This window comes from Vigna angularis, chromosome 7, assembly GCF_016808095.1.
Source record: "Vigna angularis cultivar LongXiaoDou No.4 chromosome 7, ASM1680809v1, whole genome shotgun sequence".
NCBI lineage: Eukaryota > Viridiplantae > Streptophyta > Magnoliopsida > Fabales > Fabaceae > Vigna > Vigna angularis.
In genome coordinates this window covers 33,429,219-33,445,278 of record NC_068976.1, presented here as the reverse complement: position 1 = coordinate 33,445,278, position 16,060 = coordinate 33,429,219, and the positions used below count along the sequence as shown (strand labels likewise).

Below are 16,060 nucleotides of genomic sequence, written 5' to 3'. Positions count from 1 at the left end.
TCGACCTCGAAACTAATTTAATTTCGACCTGTTGCACATTGAAAAGTAATTCTACAGTTTGCATTTAAGGGGGGGAAATTTATTTTGATCTACAAACAAATGTACCAACAAAACGTTGACAAAATGATGCATTTTTTAACAAAAATTTAACTAAGATAAAAAAAATGGATTTGTTTATGTTTAATGAGAGGAAGAGTTTTTTTATCCAATGACACATGACCCATGGGTGAAAGTGGTTGCGACATGCAACGGACTTCATATTCTATTTAATGTTTAATCCAAATAAAATAATAAGTACTCCTCTTACAAAGTCAAAGAGATACTGTATAAAGATTTCAAAATTTTAATTCTATGAATTTTTTCGATTTTTACTCTTCAAAGTGTCCTTAGTATTAGTCCTTTGTAAAGTGAGTAGAAGTTATGTTTGCAGAATTTCAATATTAAAGTTAGTCTCAAACATGGTATTAAGTGTAATTAACGAGAATATAAAAAAAATTATGCTATTTATAATATATTTTGATACGGTTGTTGACTCTTACTTATATATGTTTGGATTTGGTCTAATAACTCATTTGTCTTGAATCAGTGTTTAATCATATTGTGCTAAGTTACAAAATAGTCGGTATACCATTGGTTCTATAGACCGATAAGTAATTGGTCAAACCGCTTAGTGGTAGTCACCATGTAAGTTGGACTTGTTTGGGTGCAAAATAATAAATGATAAATTATATAGAAGTGAAGTGTAGCATAATTGATTAAAGCTCTTTATTATGAATTGGAGGTCATGTGTTCGATTCTTTTTGTGTGTGCATTGGATGTGTTTTATTTCTTTTACTATTATTATATTTTAGACGTGTTGTATGTGATGTTGTTTGTATTGTTAGTGGTGTATGTGAATGATAAGATAAATGTGATAGTCTCTTTGATTTGGTGTGTTTATTTGCAACTTGGAGGTGGTGTGTTCAAACCTTGGTTAGAGTATAAGTATATTATTTTAGGGTTCTCCATTTTTAGTGAAAGGTGAAGAGATGGAAACATATTCATTAAAAGGTGAATTATGAGGCAATTTTAAGAGTGAATGTACCGTAGTTTTTTTTTTTAGGAATATGTGGATTTTGAGTATGTTGCATGTAAGGGGAGCTATTCTCATTTTGAGTATGTTTCTGTGTACATTGAAACAATTTGTAGTGATATGTTCCTTTTGTTTTTTTGGTGTGATTATGTTGTGAAAGGTCAAAATGTTTTGTTCATGGTAATATACTATAACCACTTGTTTGATGAAAATGGGTGGATTCATTTGTGTATTAAGGAGGAAAGTTTACTTACGTAATGCAGAATTAATTGTTAGGAATGCAAGGATTTGTGACCTAGTAATTAAGGATAAGCTTTCTTCACCGAGGAATCGGGTTTTAAGTAATTTAGAAAGTGACATTGACATTAATGAAGAAGATGAATTCTTATATGCATGAGAGTGATTAGGTGAAATCTAAACGCCAATAACATATTCATCTCATATTTTCAATATCATTCATTTATCTTTGTGTTTAGCCTCAATTAATCAAATTGCATTCATGTTTATTTTTATTGCATTTGCATTCAAAACCCCAAAAATTGTTCTTTTTAAGTCTTAATTAGTTAAGAAATTACACAACTGTTTATTGTCGTGAGTCCTTTGGGATACGATATTGGTCTTACCATTTTATATTACTTAATACGATTCGGTACACTTGCTGGAGTCTTAACAAGTTTTTAGCACCGCTGCTGGGGACTCGTGGTTTCACTACAAGAAAAAAGTGAATTACATACAGCAAAAATCCGTATATAAAAACCAAAATTCGTATATAATACTTGGTTATATACGGATTACATACGGGTAAAAATTCGTATATAATACTATCGTAGCTAGGTTTATATACGGATAAATTCGTATATAACTTATATACGGATATATTTGTATATAACTTATATACGGATAAATCCATATATAACTTATATACGAAAATTATATATGGATATATCTGTATATAACGTATATACGGATAAATCCGTATATAACCTATATACGAAAATTATATACGAATATATCCGTATATAACTTATATATGGATAAATCCATATATAACTTATATACGGTTAAATCCGTATATAACATATATACGGATAAATCCGTATATAATGGTTTAAGAAGAGCTAAATAAATACCCTGTATATAGCAGTTGCCCATGCACAATATACAAGCAGACCTGGACATTATAGTGAATATTCATAATTGATATAAGCAAACTTGGACATTATACATTGCACATTGACATATAAATCTAATAAGCTTTTCAGATACACTTAGTCCACAAAGGAAACAATTAATCCACAAAGGAAACATTGTATATGAATACATAAATATTGTTTACATCAATATAACTGCAAGAATAAACATTAGGTAAGTTTATAAACGGATTGTGGTTGTGGTTCTAAATAAGTTCAACAATAATGGAAATAAGTTCTATAAAATGCCTAATAATGCATATAATCATTTCCATCTTGTGGTTGTTCATCTGGTGGTTGCTAGTGTGGTGGTTGCTGTTCTGGAGGTTGCTATTCGGGTTGGACATCATTGGGTACTTCATTTTGAACTTGAGGATTTTGAAGTTTTAAAAAGTCTTGTGCAGCTGCGGTTGCTGAAGGCGGAAGGAATGACAGGAGGACGCCAATAAAGCCTTCAAAATTTCAAGCTACTGACCATATTGTTGTAACTGCGATTTCAGGTTAACAATTTCTTCTGAATTTTGTTGTTGAGCAGTAGAAGATGCATGTGTCTGTTGGATGTAACTATCAACACAATCATCTTGGGAAGTGATATTTCCAATGCCGTATACGCGTCCCTTGTATTTTCCACCAGTAGCCTCTAACCAACATTGATTTCTCAATCTTTCCTCCTTCGCAGGGTCTAGAGGAGACGATGTTGAGACACCAACAGATGCAGTCTCAGATCTTATTTGAGAAAATTTTGCAACAAATTGTTCCTGTTAAATGAATAAATATTATCATTAAACATGAGGTTTAAAAACCGAAAATTTATAATGTGATAGAGTTAGTACAAACTTACATGGGTCCGCCTAGACCTTTCGTCCACAAATTCCCCTGTTGATTGACGAATATGTGTTTGCTGAAATATTTCATCAACATGCACAGACCGACCAAGCTCTTGTGACTGCAAACAAATTGAGTTGTTAATAAATATTTGTAAAGTTTATGATTACAAATATAAGAAAAAAAATGTACAAGTTACATACCAAACGAATAGCATGCTCATTGATGAGTCAATATTTTATTGACTTCACTTAGTTTATTGTACCGGATTTAATTCGGGAAGTGTGCTTAATTGTCCAGTATTTTCCCATTTTTGCTAATTGTGCTTAATTTGACCAGAAATTCTTATTTTAATCAATTTGAATTATCTGAGGCTAATTATTTATATTATTAATTGCAGGGAAAATTTTGGATAACCTTTTGGGACTTCAAGAGAAATGTGACATCAATTTTATTTTAAACTAAAAAGAGAGAGGAGCTTGCATTTCATTTTTTTTATTTGGGCTTGGAGAGCATTTACTTGACCACGGTCCATGGCAGCAAGTGACCTTCATTTTGGGGGTGTTGCTCCCTCCACCACCCCAAGTGTTCCTGCACCTCCTCACTATTTTTTTTATTCCAAAAATACTCTATACCTTTCCACTATTTTTTTTATTCCAAAATTACCCTACACCTCCCCACTATATTCAATAATCTTTCTCTTTCTCTCTCCACATTAATGAAGCATTCACATGGTTCAGATTTAAACTTACGATATATTACAAAATTTTATTTACACTTTCCCTTAAATAAGCTTGATTCAATCTTATTTTCACTGTTCAATATATTTTTTTTTTTCAAATCACTTAATAAATGGTAAAATTTTGTTCTAAATTTTTAGAAAAATGTTTATATATATGTGTGTGTTTTTTACATTTAATATCTATAATTTTTAACATTATATTATGTTTTAACTTATCGACATGTTTGACTCAAATAACTTGAATAAAGTATTTAATTTATTAGATAAATAATATAAAAATATTATTAAATACTTAAAATATAAAAGAAAAGTTATTTGTTAAAGATTTGGTATTTATTTAGTTCTTTCGTCATTATAACGTTAGTATATAATAATAATAATAATATATTATTTACTATTAATATTATTATGTTTATTATTTTGTATTTGCATCTAACCTTTAAGTTTATAAAATGGAAGTGGTAGAAGCACTAATATTGAAGTTTTCTCTCAATTTTATATTTTGCAATATATCACAAGTTTAAATCTAAGCCATATGAATGCTCCATTAATGTAGAGAGAGAAAGAGAAAAATAATGCTCCATTAGTACAGAGAGAAAGAGAAAGATTGTTGAGGATAATGGGGAGGTGTAGGATATTTTTGAAATAAAAGAAAATAGTGAGGAGGTGTAGAGTATTTTTGGAATAAAAGAAAATAGTGGGGAAGTGCAAAAGTACTTGGGGTGGTGGAGGGAGCAATACCCTCATTTTGGTGTGCATGGGGAGGAAGGGTGCTACGCCCAGCAGTACACGGCCCATGAGCAAAGAGGAGGCAGCAGCGTTGATTCAAAAGGGGAGGCATGGGCTTCATGGAGGGAGAGCTTGGACGTGTTGGAGCCGCTACCTACAAAAAAAGAGAATATTATTCTAAATTGAAAAGAAAGCACACGTAGACGGGCTGAGAAAAAAAGCTCCAAGTTTCTTAAGGTTGATCCAGCAAAGCATGTGGGCTGATTCATGTATCACGGCAGCTGGTCTAGAAAGAAGAGTGACATCCAGTAGCTGGTCCAGCAAGGCATGGAGGTGCTTGGAGTAAAGAGCTCCCAGCTATCTTCCGCGAAGAGCAGCAGCAATCAACACGCGGTCCAACATCCCACACTGGTAGCATCCAGCAATTGGCAGCACACGGGCCAACAAGCTTGGAGAGCATCACGCGTGGAGGGCTTTAGGAGGGTCTTTTGGATTTAACCTCCAGCCGCTACAGCAGGAGGTTAGGGATGTAGGGAACACTGTTTTGAAGAGGAGAAGCTCCAACCGCAACCTAGGATGGGGGGCTGTTACGGAAATGAGAGGTCCAGCGTGGATGGGGGCAAGGAGAAGATGTGCTCCAGCCGCCACGCTTACTTAGTTTTTCTTTGGGGAACGTTTGGATTTTGAGAGGAAAAAAAAAATTGAACATTGTTACGGTTGAATGAAAAGCATCTACTTTAATTTTATGTTGCTGATTTTACACATTGCCATTTTCTTTGGTTCATGCACTTTTGAATCGGAAGAACGTTCACGGCTGCCACCTTCACTTGGTTTTCTTTCTTTGGCTTTTCAACATTTTTTTTGTAATAGAAGCTGCTGCCACCTAAGTGAAATTCATTTTCTTTTGGCTTGAGAAAGGGTGTGCACGGTGAATGAGGAATAGGTGTGGTGTCACGTCCTGTGATGAATTTAATTTTAGGGAAGCACTTTCATTTAGTTTTGTGGAAGCAGTGTTGTCACGTCTTGGGAGAAAGGAAAAGCAATGATGTATTTCTTTTTGGAGCAGCGTTCACACACGGTCACATCATGGAGTTTATTCTTTTTTTAGTTTAGGGGAATGTAGTGCATTGTTATGTTGAGCAGCTGTCACGGATGTGCAAGGAAACGTGATTGATTTTATTCCAGCACACGGGTGAAATTTTTATTCAATTGGAATAGGCATTCGGTTATGTCCAGGGAGGGAAAGAAAGTTCCAAAGGTTTTCTCTTTACATTATGTTGAACCGGTGGTGATTTTGTTTTACAATTTGCATGCTTTATTCCAACGTGTATTTAATGTGTTAGCTCAATATTGCAATTTAATTTAAGAGCATTGAATGAGTTTTCTTATTTATTTATTGCATTGCACTTAGTTCACGCACTTTCACATTGAATGTTTTATTTTAGTGTTTTCATTTAATTTAGTTGTAATGTGAACTTTAGTGACCAACCGTTTTAATTCTGTATTTACATTTGTGTTTATATTCGTGTTTTAATTTAGTTCATTTGCATTCACAAAATCTTCACAAACCCCCCCACTACGTGTTTGACCTAAGCCTCGAACCACATTTGGTTCTTGAGAGACGACCTAGGAGTCACTTCCTAGCACTATATTGCATTCTTTAATGCACATCAAATTTGATGGGCCGCGACAGCCCACATCACTCATGCACACTTATAGATCCTCTAGTGTGCGAACAACCACCCTTTTTAGATGTCCGATTCTTCTTTGTCGTTTCACACTTTTGTCTATAAAGTGGCATGTTCCACTTTTCCAAAAGAGCATTCCAAGTATCGTCCCCTAGCCAATCAGGTCTTTTTCCTAGAGTTCTAGCTTTTTTATACATCTTTGAGAGTCTATGAGATGCCTTGGTGTGATAATTTTTTTTACCTTTTCCTCATCTTCAGGCTTCCATGAAACCTTTCTCTATTATATTAGAAATAATAGGTTTGAATAAGTAAACAAGTTCAAAGTATAAAAGTGTATCAGTAACATTTTCTAATTCAGGAAATTAATCTTATTGGTTGTTAGAAATGAATGTTCTGGTTGTGAAGGAAACAAAACAAATTATTTTTCTGTAGCTGCACCAAAGTAATCCCTTCCTTGGAATGGCAGCAATGGTTATATCAGGAATGCATGAGAGTTGAATCACACAACAAACAAGGGGCTTGAAACATGCATGCATTGGATTATTTTGTATTTCAGCTAGCTGGTGTTGTTGCAGTACAAATTAAATGCAGGACACCAACTATTGACTTTGTTCCAAGAAGATTTCAATATTCTATTATCTTTTATACACATGAATAATAGGTTTGATTTACACATACAGAGAATAATTTCTCAGTGTAACAAGATTGGGATTGAAAAGTGTGTACCTTAAAACATTCGAAGAAGACATCTCTGGTTGACTTAGGGATTGAGCCCCATGTTAGCCATGGCTCATCAAACTGTTGCTTGATGGTGGTTGTGATTGCCTTCGATGCAGTTTTTGTAGGATAAAACCTAAAACAAAATTAAACTCAAACATTAGAATAATACAACAATGAATTGTCTATATATTAATTGAGTTAATTTTTTCTTACCCTCCTTCAACGGGTGTAATCATTGGACGACTATTGGAACATTCTTCCACGTAATTGGCGGCTGAACTGGAATGTGGATCTGCATCCTCTATACCAGGTGATGGTGCAATATTTCTGGGAGTTGATGGGTTAGAACCAACATTGGGAGAGAGTGAAGCCATTCAATGAGGAGGCACTTGGTATGGAGTGGGTGTCAAGCCAGGCACTTGTATCGGAGGTGGAAGAGATGTACCAATGGAGGTAGGTGTAGATGTAGGAACTTGATGTGGAGTGGAAGTCAAGGTAGGAACAACTAATGGAGGTGGAACAGATCTAGCAGTGGAGGTAGAGATAGGTGTAGTTGGCTGACTGGTTGAACCAATTTCATTATTGAAACGTGTCATCAACTTCACTACATAAGATTTCTTCCCCTTCCCCTTATCAGAAATTCCTGAAGGTGGAATATGAGGGCCAGAAGCACCTGATGCCATATTCTTGAACATAATATATATTTTTATACAATAGAAGAAAAGAAAATTTAGAAATAGTACAATCAGAGATAAAAATGTGTAACAAGTAAACCAAAATCAATATTATACTCCAAAAACAAACCAAAAACACGAGTAAAAACCAAACACATCAACAACAGATGAAGTCATATTGTTTTTGGCTTTCCAATAAAACTCTATTAGTAAATGTTTAATCTTAAGACTTACATTGATAAGTCTTAAGATTGTGGACAACATTATAAATGCAACAAAAATAAGGAGGAACACACCCTAACTCTATTCAGTGCTAAAACTATGAAATTCATCTTCATTGTCATCTTCACCCTATCCCTCTGCATTGTATTCTTCTGATTCCGTTGTATCTTCATCTATTTTCCCTTGAAATGATGAAATATTGTTAGGGTCCACTTCTTCAAGACCAGCTTCTACATCTTGTAATCGGACTACTTCTTCAACTTCAATGACGTCATTAACATGTGACATTTCCTCCATTTGGTATGGCACATCGACTTCTACATCATTAGAATCAATGAGACCTCTAGGCTTTGTTTTTATCGCAACACACCAACCTCGTTTGTCCGTGCGTGATGTAGGATATGGTACATAATACACTTGTTGTACATTATGTGCAATTATAAAAGGATCAAACAACACATATCTTTTATCCATTCGAATATCCACAATGCCATACTTTGAATCCACCCTTGTACCTACTCTCGATGGATCAAACCAATCACAATAAAATAATACAATTTTCTTTTCAGTGGTTGTTGAATTGTATTCCAACTCATAGATGTGTTTAATGACACCATAGAAATCATCTTGACCTCCTTCTGTTAGCCCTTTAACATGAACTCCACTATTTATTGTCCTCTTGCCCTGACTCCATGCATGGGTATGAAATTTGTATCCATTAGCAAAGAAGGTGTGTCATTCCTTTACACACCTTAAAGGAGCAAGTGATAAATCTCTAAGATGTTGGTTCCTCACACTTAAAGGATCGTTATGAACCTACAACCATTCAGGATATGAACCTATTCAACAATGTAATGATTAAAGAATTAAGGAAGAAATGAATGTGTAAGAATGATAGGAAGTCATACTTTTTTCCTGAACCACAATGGGAAATTAACATGTATGTATGTCGAACTGTTTGACTCAGATAGTTGATAGGTATGTAAGAATGAGCTGTCGACATGTATGACGAGATTAGATCAAAGACAATTAATTATATCAAATGAAAGAATTGGGAAATATAATTGATTTTGGAGGCTTACTCAAGGTAAGGTTCAACTTCATTGCAATTGATCAATACATGAACATGAGCTGATCTCAATTCTTCATCACTTAACCAATGTGTTGATTCCCTCCCAGAATGACGGCCAGGTTGGTCAAACACTGATAATGTTGTCGTAAAGCTTTCTATTTGAATGTCTACTTCATTTCTACTGCTTTGTGGTGTTAACATGAAGTTTTTGAAATAGTGGGAACAAAAATGAGTTGTTTCTCTATGCAAGTATGATGCGCAAATAGATCCTTCAACCCTAGCTTTATTCTTTACTGAACGTTTAGCATATCCCATGAACCTACAAATTTGAAACTGATATGTTAGAGTTTTTGAATTATGCCTAGTAAATTGAACAATAAGATGTCATATTGTCACCTTTCAAATGGGTACATCCACCTATAGTGGACTGGTCCACCAAGTCGTGCCTCATATGGAAGATGGATAGGGAGATGTTCCATAGAATCAAAGAATGAGGGAGGAAATATTCTCTCCATCTTGCACAGAATGATTGGAATGTTTTCTTCCATCTTCGCTAGGTCATCCTTGTTCAATGTAGTAGAACACAAATCTCTAAAGAAATGACTTATCTCTATAATGGGATTGAAAACATGAGACAGTAAAGAACTAAACGCTATAGGAAGTAAGCATTCCATAAACACATGGCAGCCATGGCTTTTCATCCCAATGAGCTTTCCCCTATTCACATCAACACACCTTGACAAGTTAGAAGAATATCCATAAGGCATCCTAAGAGCTTTTACCCAATGACAGACTTGTTTTGTTTGGTCTGCTGAAAGTGTATAATTTGCTTTTGGCTTATACATGTTTCCATTGGTATGACTTTTTAGCTCCAAATCTTTTCGTCTACAATACAAAGCTATATCCATTCGGGCCTTGTTATTGTCTTTTGTCTTCCCCGCAACATTCATCACAGTATTAAAGATGTTGTCAAAGAAATTTTTTTCAATGTGCATGGAATCAAGATTATGCCTTAACAAATTATCCTTCCAATAGGGTAGATCCCAAAAGATGCTTTTTTTCGTCCAATTATGCCACTCACTGTATCCATCAATTCTTGGTGCACCATTTTCAATTATTTTAGGATAACCATTGATTCTATTCCAAACTTCTGCTCCCGTAAGATATGGTGGTGTGTCATCCATCTTCACTTCCCCCTTCTTGAAAGCATTCATATTCCTCCTAAAGGCATGGTCATTCGGTAAAAACCTCTGATGGGAGTCAAACCACAAATTTTTTGCCCCATGATATAATCTAAAAGCCTTTGTATGCTCCATGCAATGTGGGCATGCCAGTTTACCATGAGTGCTCCAACCGGACAACATACCATAAGCAGGAAAATCATTAATTGTCCACATCAGCATGGCCCTCAAAATAAAGTTTTGTTTCCTTGAAATATCATATGTTATCACACTCGTCCACAGCTTCTTCAATTCGTCTATCAAGGGCTCTAAGTACACATCTATGCCAACCTTTGGATTGAATGGCCCGGGAATGAGACATGTCAAGAACATGTAAGGTTTAGACATGCAGATTTCTGGAGGAAGATTATAAGGGGTGACAATAACTGGCCAACATGAATATGGTATATTTGATGCCTGTACATATGGGTTAAAACCGTCAGAGCATAAACCGAGTCGTACATTGCGTGGTTCAATACCAAAGTCAGGATATACTCTATCAAAGTGCTTCCAAGCCTCTCCATCGCATGGATGACGCAAAACACCATCCGTCGACATGTTCTGGTAGTGCCATGTCATTTGTCCTGCAGTTTGTGTTGAGGCATACATTCTTTGTAGTCTGGGAATTAATGACAAATAGAACATTGATTTCATAGGAACTTGTTTTGTAGTAGTTGCTCATGTGTTACGTGGTTGATATCTTGGCTTTCCACAAAATTTGCATTCAAGCAACGCGCCATCATTCTTACCATATTCATTATCATAGAAGAGCATGCAACCATCCACGCAACAATCAATCCTCTACGATTGTAATCCCAACTTTGATACACACTTTTTTGCATCGTAGTATGTTTTAGGGAAACCTGATTTGATGGGTGTTGCATCCATAACCATTTTTGCAATAAAATCTATGCATTGGTTAGGAATATTCCAATTTGACTTGCAAGCTAATAGTCTGACACACATTGATAATTTCGAATCTGATGCTCCTTCATACAACGATTAGTTTGCATCCAACAAAAAATTAAAAAACCTTTGTGTTTCTTCATTCGGAGCCTCTTCAATGTTATTAGAAGTAGATGCTTGGCACGACTCATTTTGCCTAAGAGCATCATGCACCATGTCTTCCATTGTTTGAAATTGGTTAATTTGACCACGTTCCGTCTCTACAGCCATCCAACTTTCATGATTTTGTACATCATCTTCTGGCATTCTTTCCCCATGATCCTCCCAAATGAAATAATTAGGCTTGAAACCGTTCTTGTAAAAGTGAACCTTCACAACTCTTTCGTGCAGAATCTTTGTACAATCACACTTTAAACATGGACATCAAAGACCCCCATCTCTACGATAACGTTCTTGTTCACAAGCTTTACTTATAAACTCTTCAACACCCAATATAAAAGACTATTTCAAAGCACCTCTTCCTCTATGACACCTATCGTACATCCATGAACGATTTGGTTGAGCATGATCCATGTTCTGTACATAAATCGATTACAAAATAATTAGTCAATGGTTAATACACGTCTCCATATTAGGACACGTGCCCTATCAAATGGCTTCCTAAAGAATAACCTAAATTAATTTAGGTCCTTAACAAATGTGTGACTTGTGAGTGATTTCTAGTGGAGTGAACCTCCTAATGATTAATAAAAACCAACCTTTCTGCTCGAATATGAATTCTTATGATATATGAGAAATTTAGTAAGTTATTTATGAGCAATGATGATAAATCTCTTACCCAACACTACTATTATTTTGTATTTTATTCAATTTAAGATTTAACCTCACATTTACAAAACTAACATGTATTATTAAACTTTTATTGAGTTAAGTCTTTGTTTTTTTAGCTTCACAAGAACTTAATTTTCTTAGTGAAGTGTATATAGTGTCGCTAGGGGTGGGCAAATCAAACTAAACTGCACTGCACTACTAAAAACTGTATTGAACTAAAAACTAGTTCAGAAAAACTAAACTTCACTAAAAAATAGTTCAGAAAAACTGAACTGAACTGCTTTTGTTTTATTAAACTGTACTGAACTGAACTATACTTAACTGTACTAAACTACACTATAAACTGAACTGAACTACTAACTATACTAATTTTGAACTGAATTATACTAATTTTAACCAAGAACTGCACTAACTATACAACACTAACAACTACAACACTAACTAGTAAAATTGTATTAATAAAACTGCACTTCATCCTGTAAATTAAACATGAGAAGAGCATCATTAATAAAAATCAAAGAACATATCATAAATCAATCTTGACGAGTACATATAATATAATGCTAAATAAAACTTACAAACTGAAAAATAAGTCTTTATAAACTCTTCAATACAAAATAGAACTTCAAAACTCCAGCACATAATCCTTTTCTAAAGACAAAAGGTATTAACACGCCATCACATGTATCATAAAGCAGTAACCAACAAGATTAAACTGTCTCAACAAGACTGACAATATTCTGCCTGTAGCTTCATGCATTTCATTGTCACATGCAACAGCAAAAGAATCAATCTGTATCCAAAAATGTAAAAACACAAACAATACGTAAAGTAGTTTTCCAGAAAATCAACAAGTGAAACAAAGCAACTCTATATCAACATTCCTCGTTTTGTTACCTCATCCAGAAATATAATAGCACCATTTGGAAGATTGTTTGCAAGCGAAAACACTTTCCCTAGAAGACGTTCACTTTTACCATAAAACTCAGACATTATTGCCTTAAGTGGAACATATAGTAAAGGGACACCCTGCCAAATCAAGTTCACCGATTTCAGTTCACTATATATTTACCCCTCATAATTAATACCATATTGCAGACAATGAAGAAGCATATGCATAGTTATTATTACCCTTAATGTGATCATATTGAATACAGCTCTTTACACATGAGCTCAGACGTTTTATAGCTGTTTTCAGTTAACCAGATAACATGAAAAAGGTTATATTCAGTTATGGTTAACTTAATTTACAACCAGTTAATTTGATCAGTCCTACCCCGCCCAAAACACTAGCCCAAATCAAAGATGGAGGTACAATTTTATCAATCTATTTCCCTTACCCCAGAATTACAGCTGGCAAGAAGGCCAGCTCTTTCCTTGTGCCCAAATAGTAACTCTATTTCAATTAAGAAAAGATTATTGTCCCACTCAATCACCCTTGTTCCTCCTCCTTGCAGCCACAGTTGCAAAAAGAAGAGGTATTTACAACTATTGAAGCAAGTCTCTTTGAAGCACCTAGACTCATCAAATGAATTCATTCTTCACTGTGACCACAACATTCTTAAAGCATAGCTCTGAAATAAAAAAATAATTCTACAGAAAATCACAATCAACAGTGTAGCTTTGAAGCTTACAGAACAGACATACAAACCAAACTGTGTAGAATGAAAACATGCACAAATAAAGTTAGGATATATAGTAATATTAATCAACAGTAGTCAATACATGGTAGAGCTTTCCCCATCAAAAACACAAGATCCAACTTCCTGGTGACAGCTAAACAACAAATTTTGACATGGAAGTGGAACATCTGTACCCAAAGCAACAACTTCCATAAATGTAACTTCAAGAATAGTTTTAATGTATATTTTTCTATTGGTAGAGGATAGGGCAGGATATTCACATAAAGCAGTTTAAAAACAAAGCTAAGGGGTAAAATTGTAAAACAATTAAAAGCAACATACCGCTTGATTGGCAATAACACGAGCACAGGACGTTTTCCCTGTACCTGAAACCATAAAATGTGCTATTCAAACATACATTTAATGTGGATAATGCAAATTAAAGGCTGTAAACTGATGTTGTCTAGTAACTTCTAATGAGATTCAAACTTCAAAGAGAAGCAGTTCAAAGATGCAGTTTCTTACTGAAACAGTGGCATAATCTACTAAATATCTAGGATCCTGCGCATGAAATAAATGCAGTTCAAACTTCGGAGACCATAAGTATATTTGATATGCCAAAAACACACATAATAAATGAAATGATTTTTAGAAATTAGAAGATGTGAAAATATCTCAAAAGTATCTTAGCATTGGTTGCCATGTTCTCATACAATTTATTTCACTGATTTTAATTAACAGTATAGATCTAGGTCTTAAGAACAAACTTAGCAAGACATCATTCCATTACATAAAAACCTATTATGCAAAACCCATTTTTCCCTCAATCTCCTCCCCCTCTGTATCCAAAATCAGATACCTCCAACATGGTATCAAAGTGATATCATAAGACCTATTTCATCACTACTTGGCCGCTAAATTACCTCAACTAAGGAACATTTACGTTATTTCCCTTCAAATTTATTGTCTCTCTTACCTGATTCTTCTTTGGCATTAGGTCACAACTATTTTATCATCCTCACGATCATCAGCTTTGTTCTTCATTTCAACCATCTCCTTCACCAGTTTCTTTAGATTATAAATACAAAGATCAATATGTCTCTTCTACTGTAAAATAAGCAAGCACATAATTTCTACCACTCTAGTAAAGGCCAAACTCACAAAATCAACTCCGATGGTGCTTATGTAGCTTTCAATGTATGAATCATCCTATAGCAAAGCATTGAAAAACAATATTGAGCATTTGTGTACTGTTTCCAAGACAAAAAAACATGAAAAACAAAGCATTAAGGTTATAGTCTTACGCACATGTAGTTTAGATAACTAACAAATTATGGCAAAACTTCAATCATCCAAATTAATAGCAACACTTGAAGGTCCCACTTCATCTTGAGAGGTTATCTCTACAAAAATAAAATAAAATATTTCATAATTTTTTATCACTTAAAATATAAATTAAAAAGTATATAAATTTGTCATATAATCTCACCTTGCTCAAATTTATCAAGTTCTTTAGGATCCTCATCAAAAAGTATAGAGAAAGGTGTTCCTTTTAACCAATCTTGTGTGCAAACAAGCACTTCCACTATTTTAGGCGTTAGGCAACTACGATAAGGACTAACCACTCTTCCTCCTGTACTGAATGCACACTTTGATGCTACGGTAGAGATAGGAATGGCTAACACCTCTCAAGCTATGTTCGCAAGGATAGGAAATCTAGTCGAGTTGACTTTCCACCAATGTAAAATATCAAGCTCAACTGACTTCATATAAGGTTCAAGATCCTCTCTCAAGTATTTATCAAGCTCTGATATATAATCAAATCTACGTCCTGTAGCTCTTAGGTAGAAACTCATGCCATGAGGATCATCATCATCATCATCATCTAGTTGATATTCTTGTTGGCTACTTTGAGAACCCTCCTCAATACCTTGATATTGTTCATAAAGTGTTTTTAAAGATGACAATAATTTTGATTTCAATTCACTAGCCATACTAGATTCAAAGAGGTAGTCAATGAAGTAATTAACAAAATCCAACTTACTCCTAGGGTCAAGCACAACAACAATCAATAATAAGATATTAATTCCATTAGGATTTCCCCAATATTTTTCATACTTGCCCTTCATCCTCATTACCATCAATTTTATGCTCACATCACTACTCTCAGAATATTGTCGAATCCTTTTACCAATTCCAAACACCTCCTTCATATACATATGACTCGTGACATAAGATGAACCAGAAATGCGTAGGGTAGAGTCATAAAATATCTTTAAAAATGGTAGAATAGACCTCGCATATTCGCAATCTTCTTCTAATGGCACACCATCATTACTTTTGGCCATTTCAACCCCAAATTTCTTATCTTGCATATTTAGCAAGACAAAGGCATCTTTATACTTCAAGCTTGCCTCTAACATTAAGTAAGTTGAATTCCACCTAGTTTCAACATCAAGACAAACAATACCTTTGTAAGAAATTCCCTTTTGTTCAACACATGCCTTGAATCTAGCAAATCTGGCAGGAGAAGATTTCACATATTTA

General features: G+C 34.5%; 1 protein-coding gene and 1 long non-coding RNA gene across 2 annotated transcripts; both read right to left on the bottom strand.

Moving 5' to 3' along the window:
• Positions 1-9,525: 9,525 nt before the first annotated feature.
• On the bottom strand, positions 9,526-12,884 carry LOC128197895 (uncharacterized). The gene is made up of 5 exons (XM_052880743.1): positions 12,789-12,884; positions 12,598-12,684; positions 11,188-11,453; positions 9,670-10,773; positions 9,526-9,544 (listed from the first exon to the last, which is right to left on the bottom strand). The coding sequence occupies exons 1-5, from the start codon at positions 12,882-12,884 to the stop codon at positions 9,526-9,528; spliced, it is 1,572 nt and encodes a 523-aa protein (XP_052736703.1).
• A 13-nt stretch (positions 12,885-12,897) lies between these two features.
• On the bottom strand, positions 12,898-14,477 carry LOC128197699 (uncharacterized). Its single transcript, XR_008250345.1, has 4 exons — positions 14,437-14,477; positions 14,039-14,074; positions 13,856-13,899; positions 12,898-12,920 (listed from the first exon to the last, which is right to left on the bottom strand). It is a non-coding gene; the product is annotated as an uncharacterized LOC128197699 (long non-coding RNA).
• Positions 14,478-16,060: the final 1,583 nt, after the last annotated feature.

Bases quoted from the DNA above. Each gene is read 5' to 3' on its own strand.
- LOC128197895 (XM_052880743.1), bottom strand. From the start codon at position 12,884: ATGTCTGAGTTTTATGGTAAAAGTGAACGTCTTCTAGGGAAAGTGTTT. The intron at 12,685-12,788 runs GTAACAAAACGA...TTTTGGATACAG, and splicing joins CTATTATATTTCTGGATGAG to ATTGATTCTTTTGCTGTTGC. The intron at 10,774-11,187 runs GTTTTTTAATTT...ATTAATTCCCAG, and splicing joins CCGAATGAAGAAACACAAAG to ACTACAAAGAATGTATGCCT.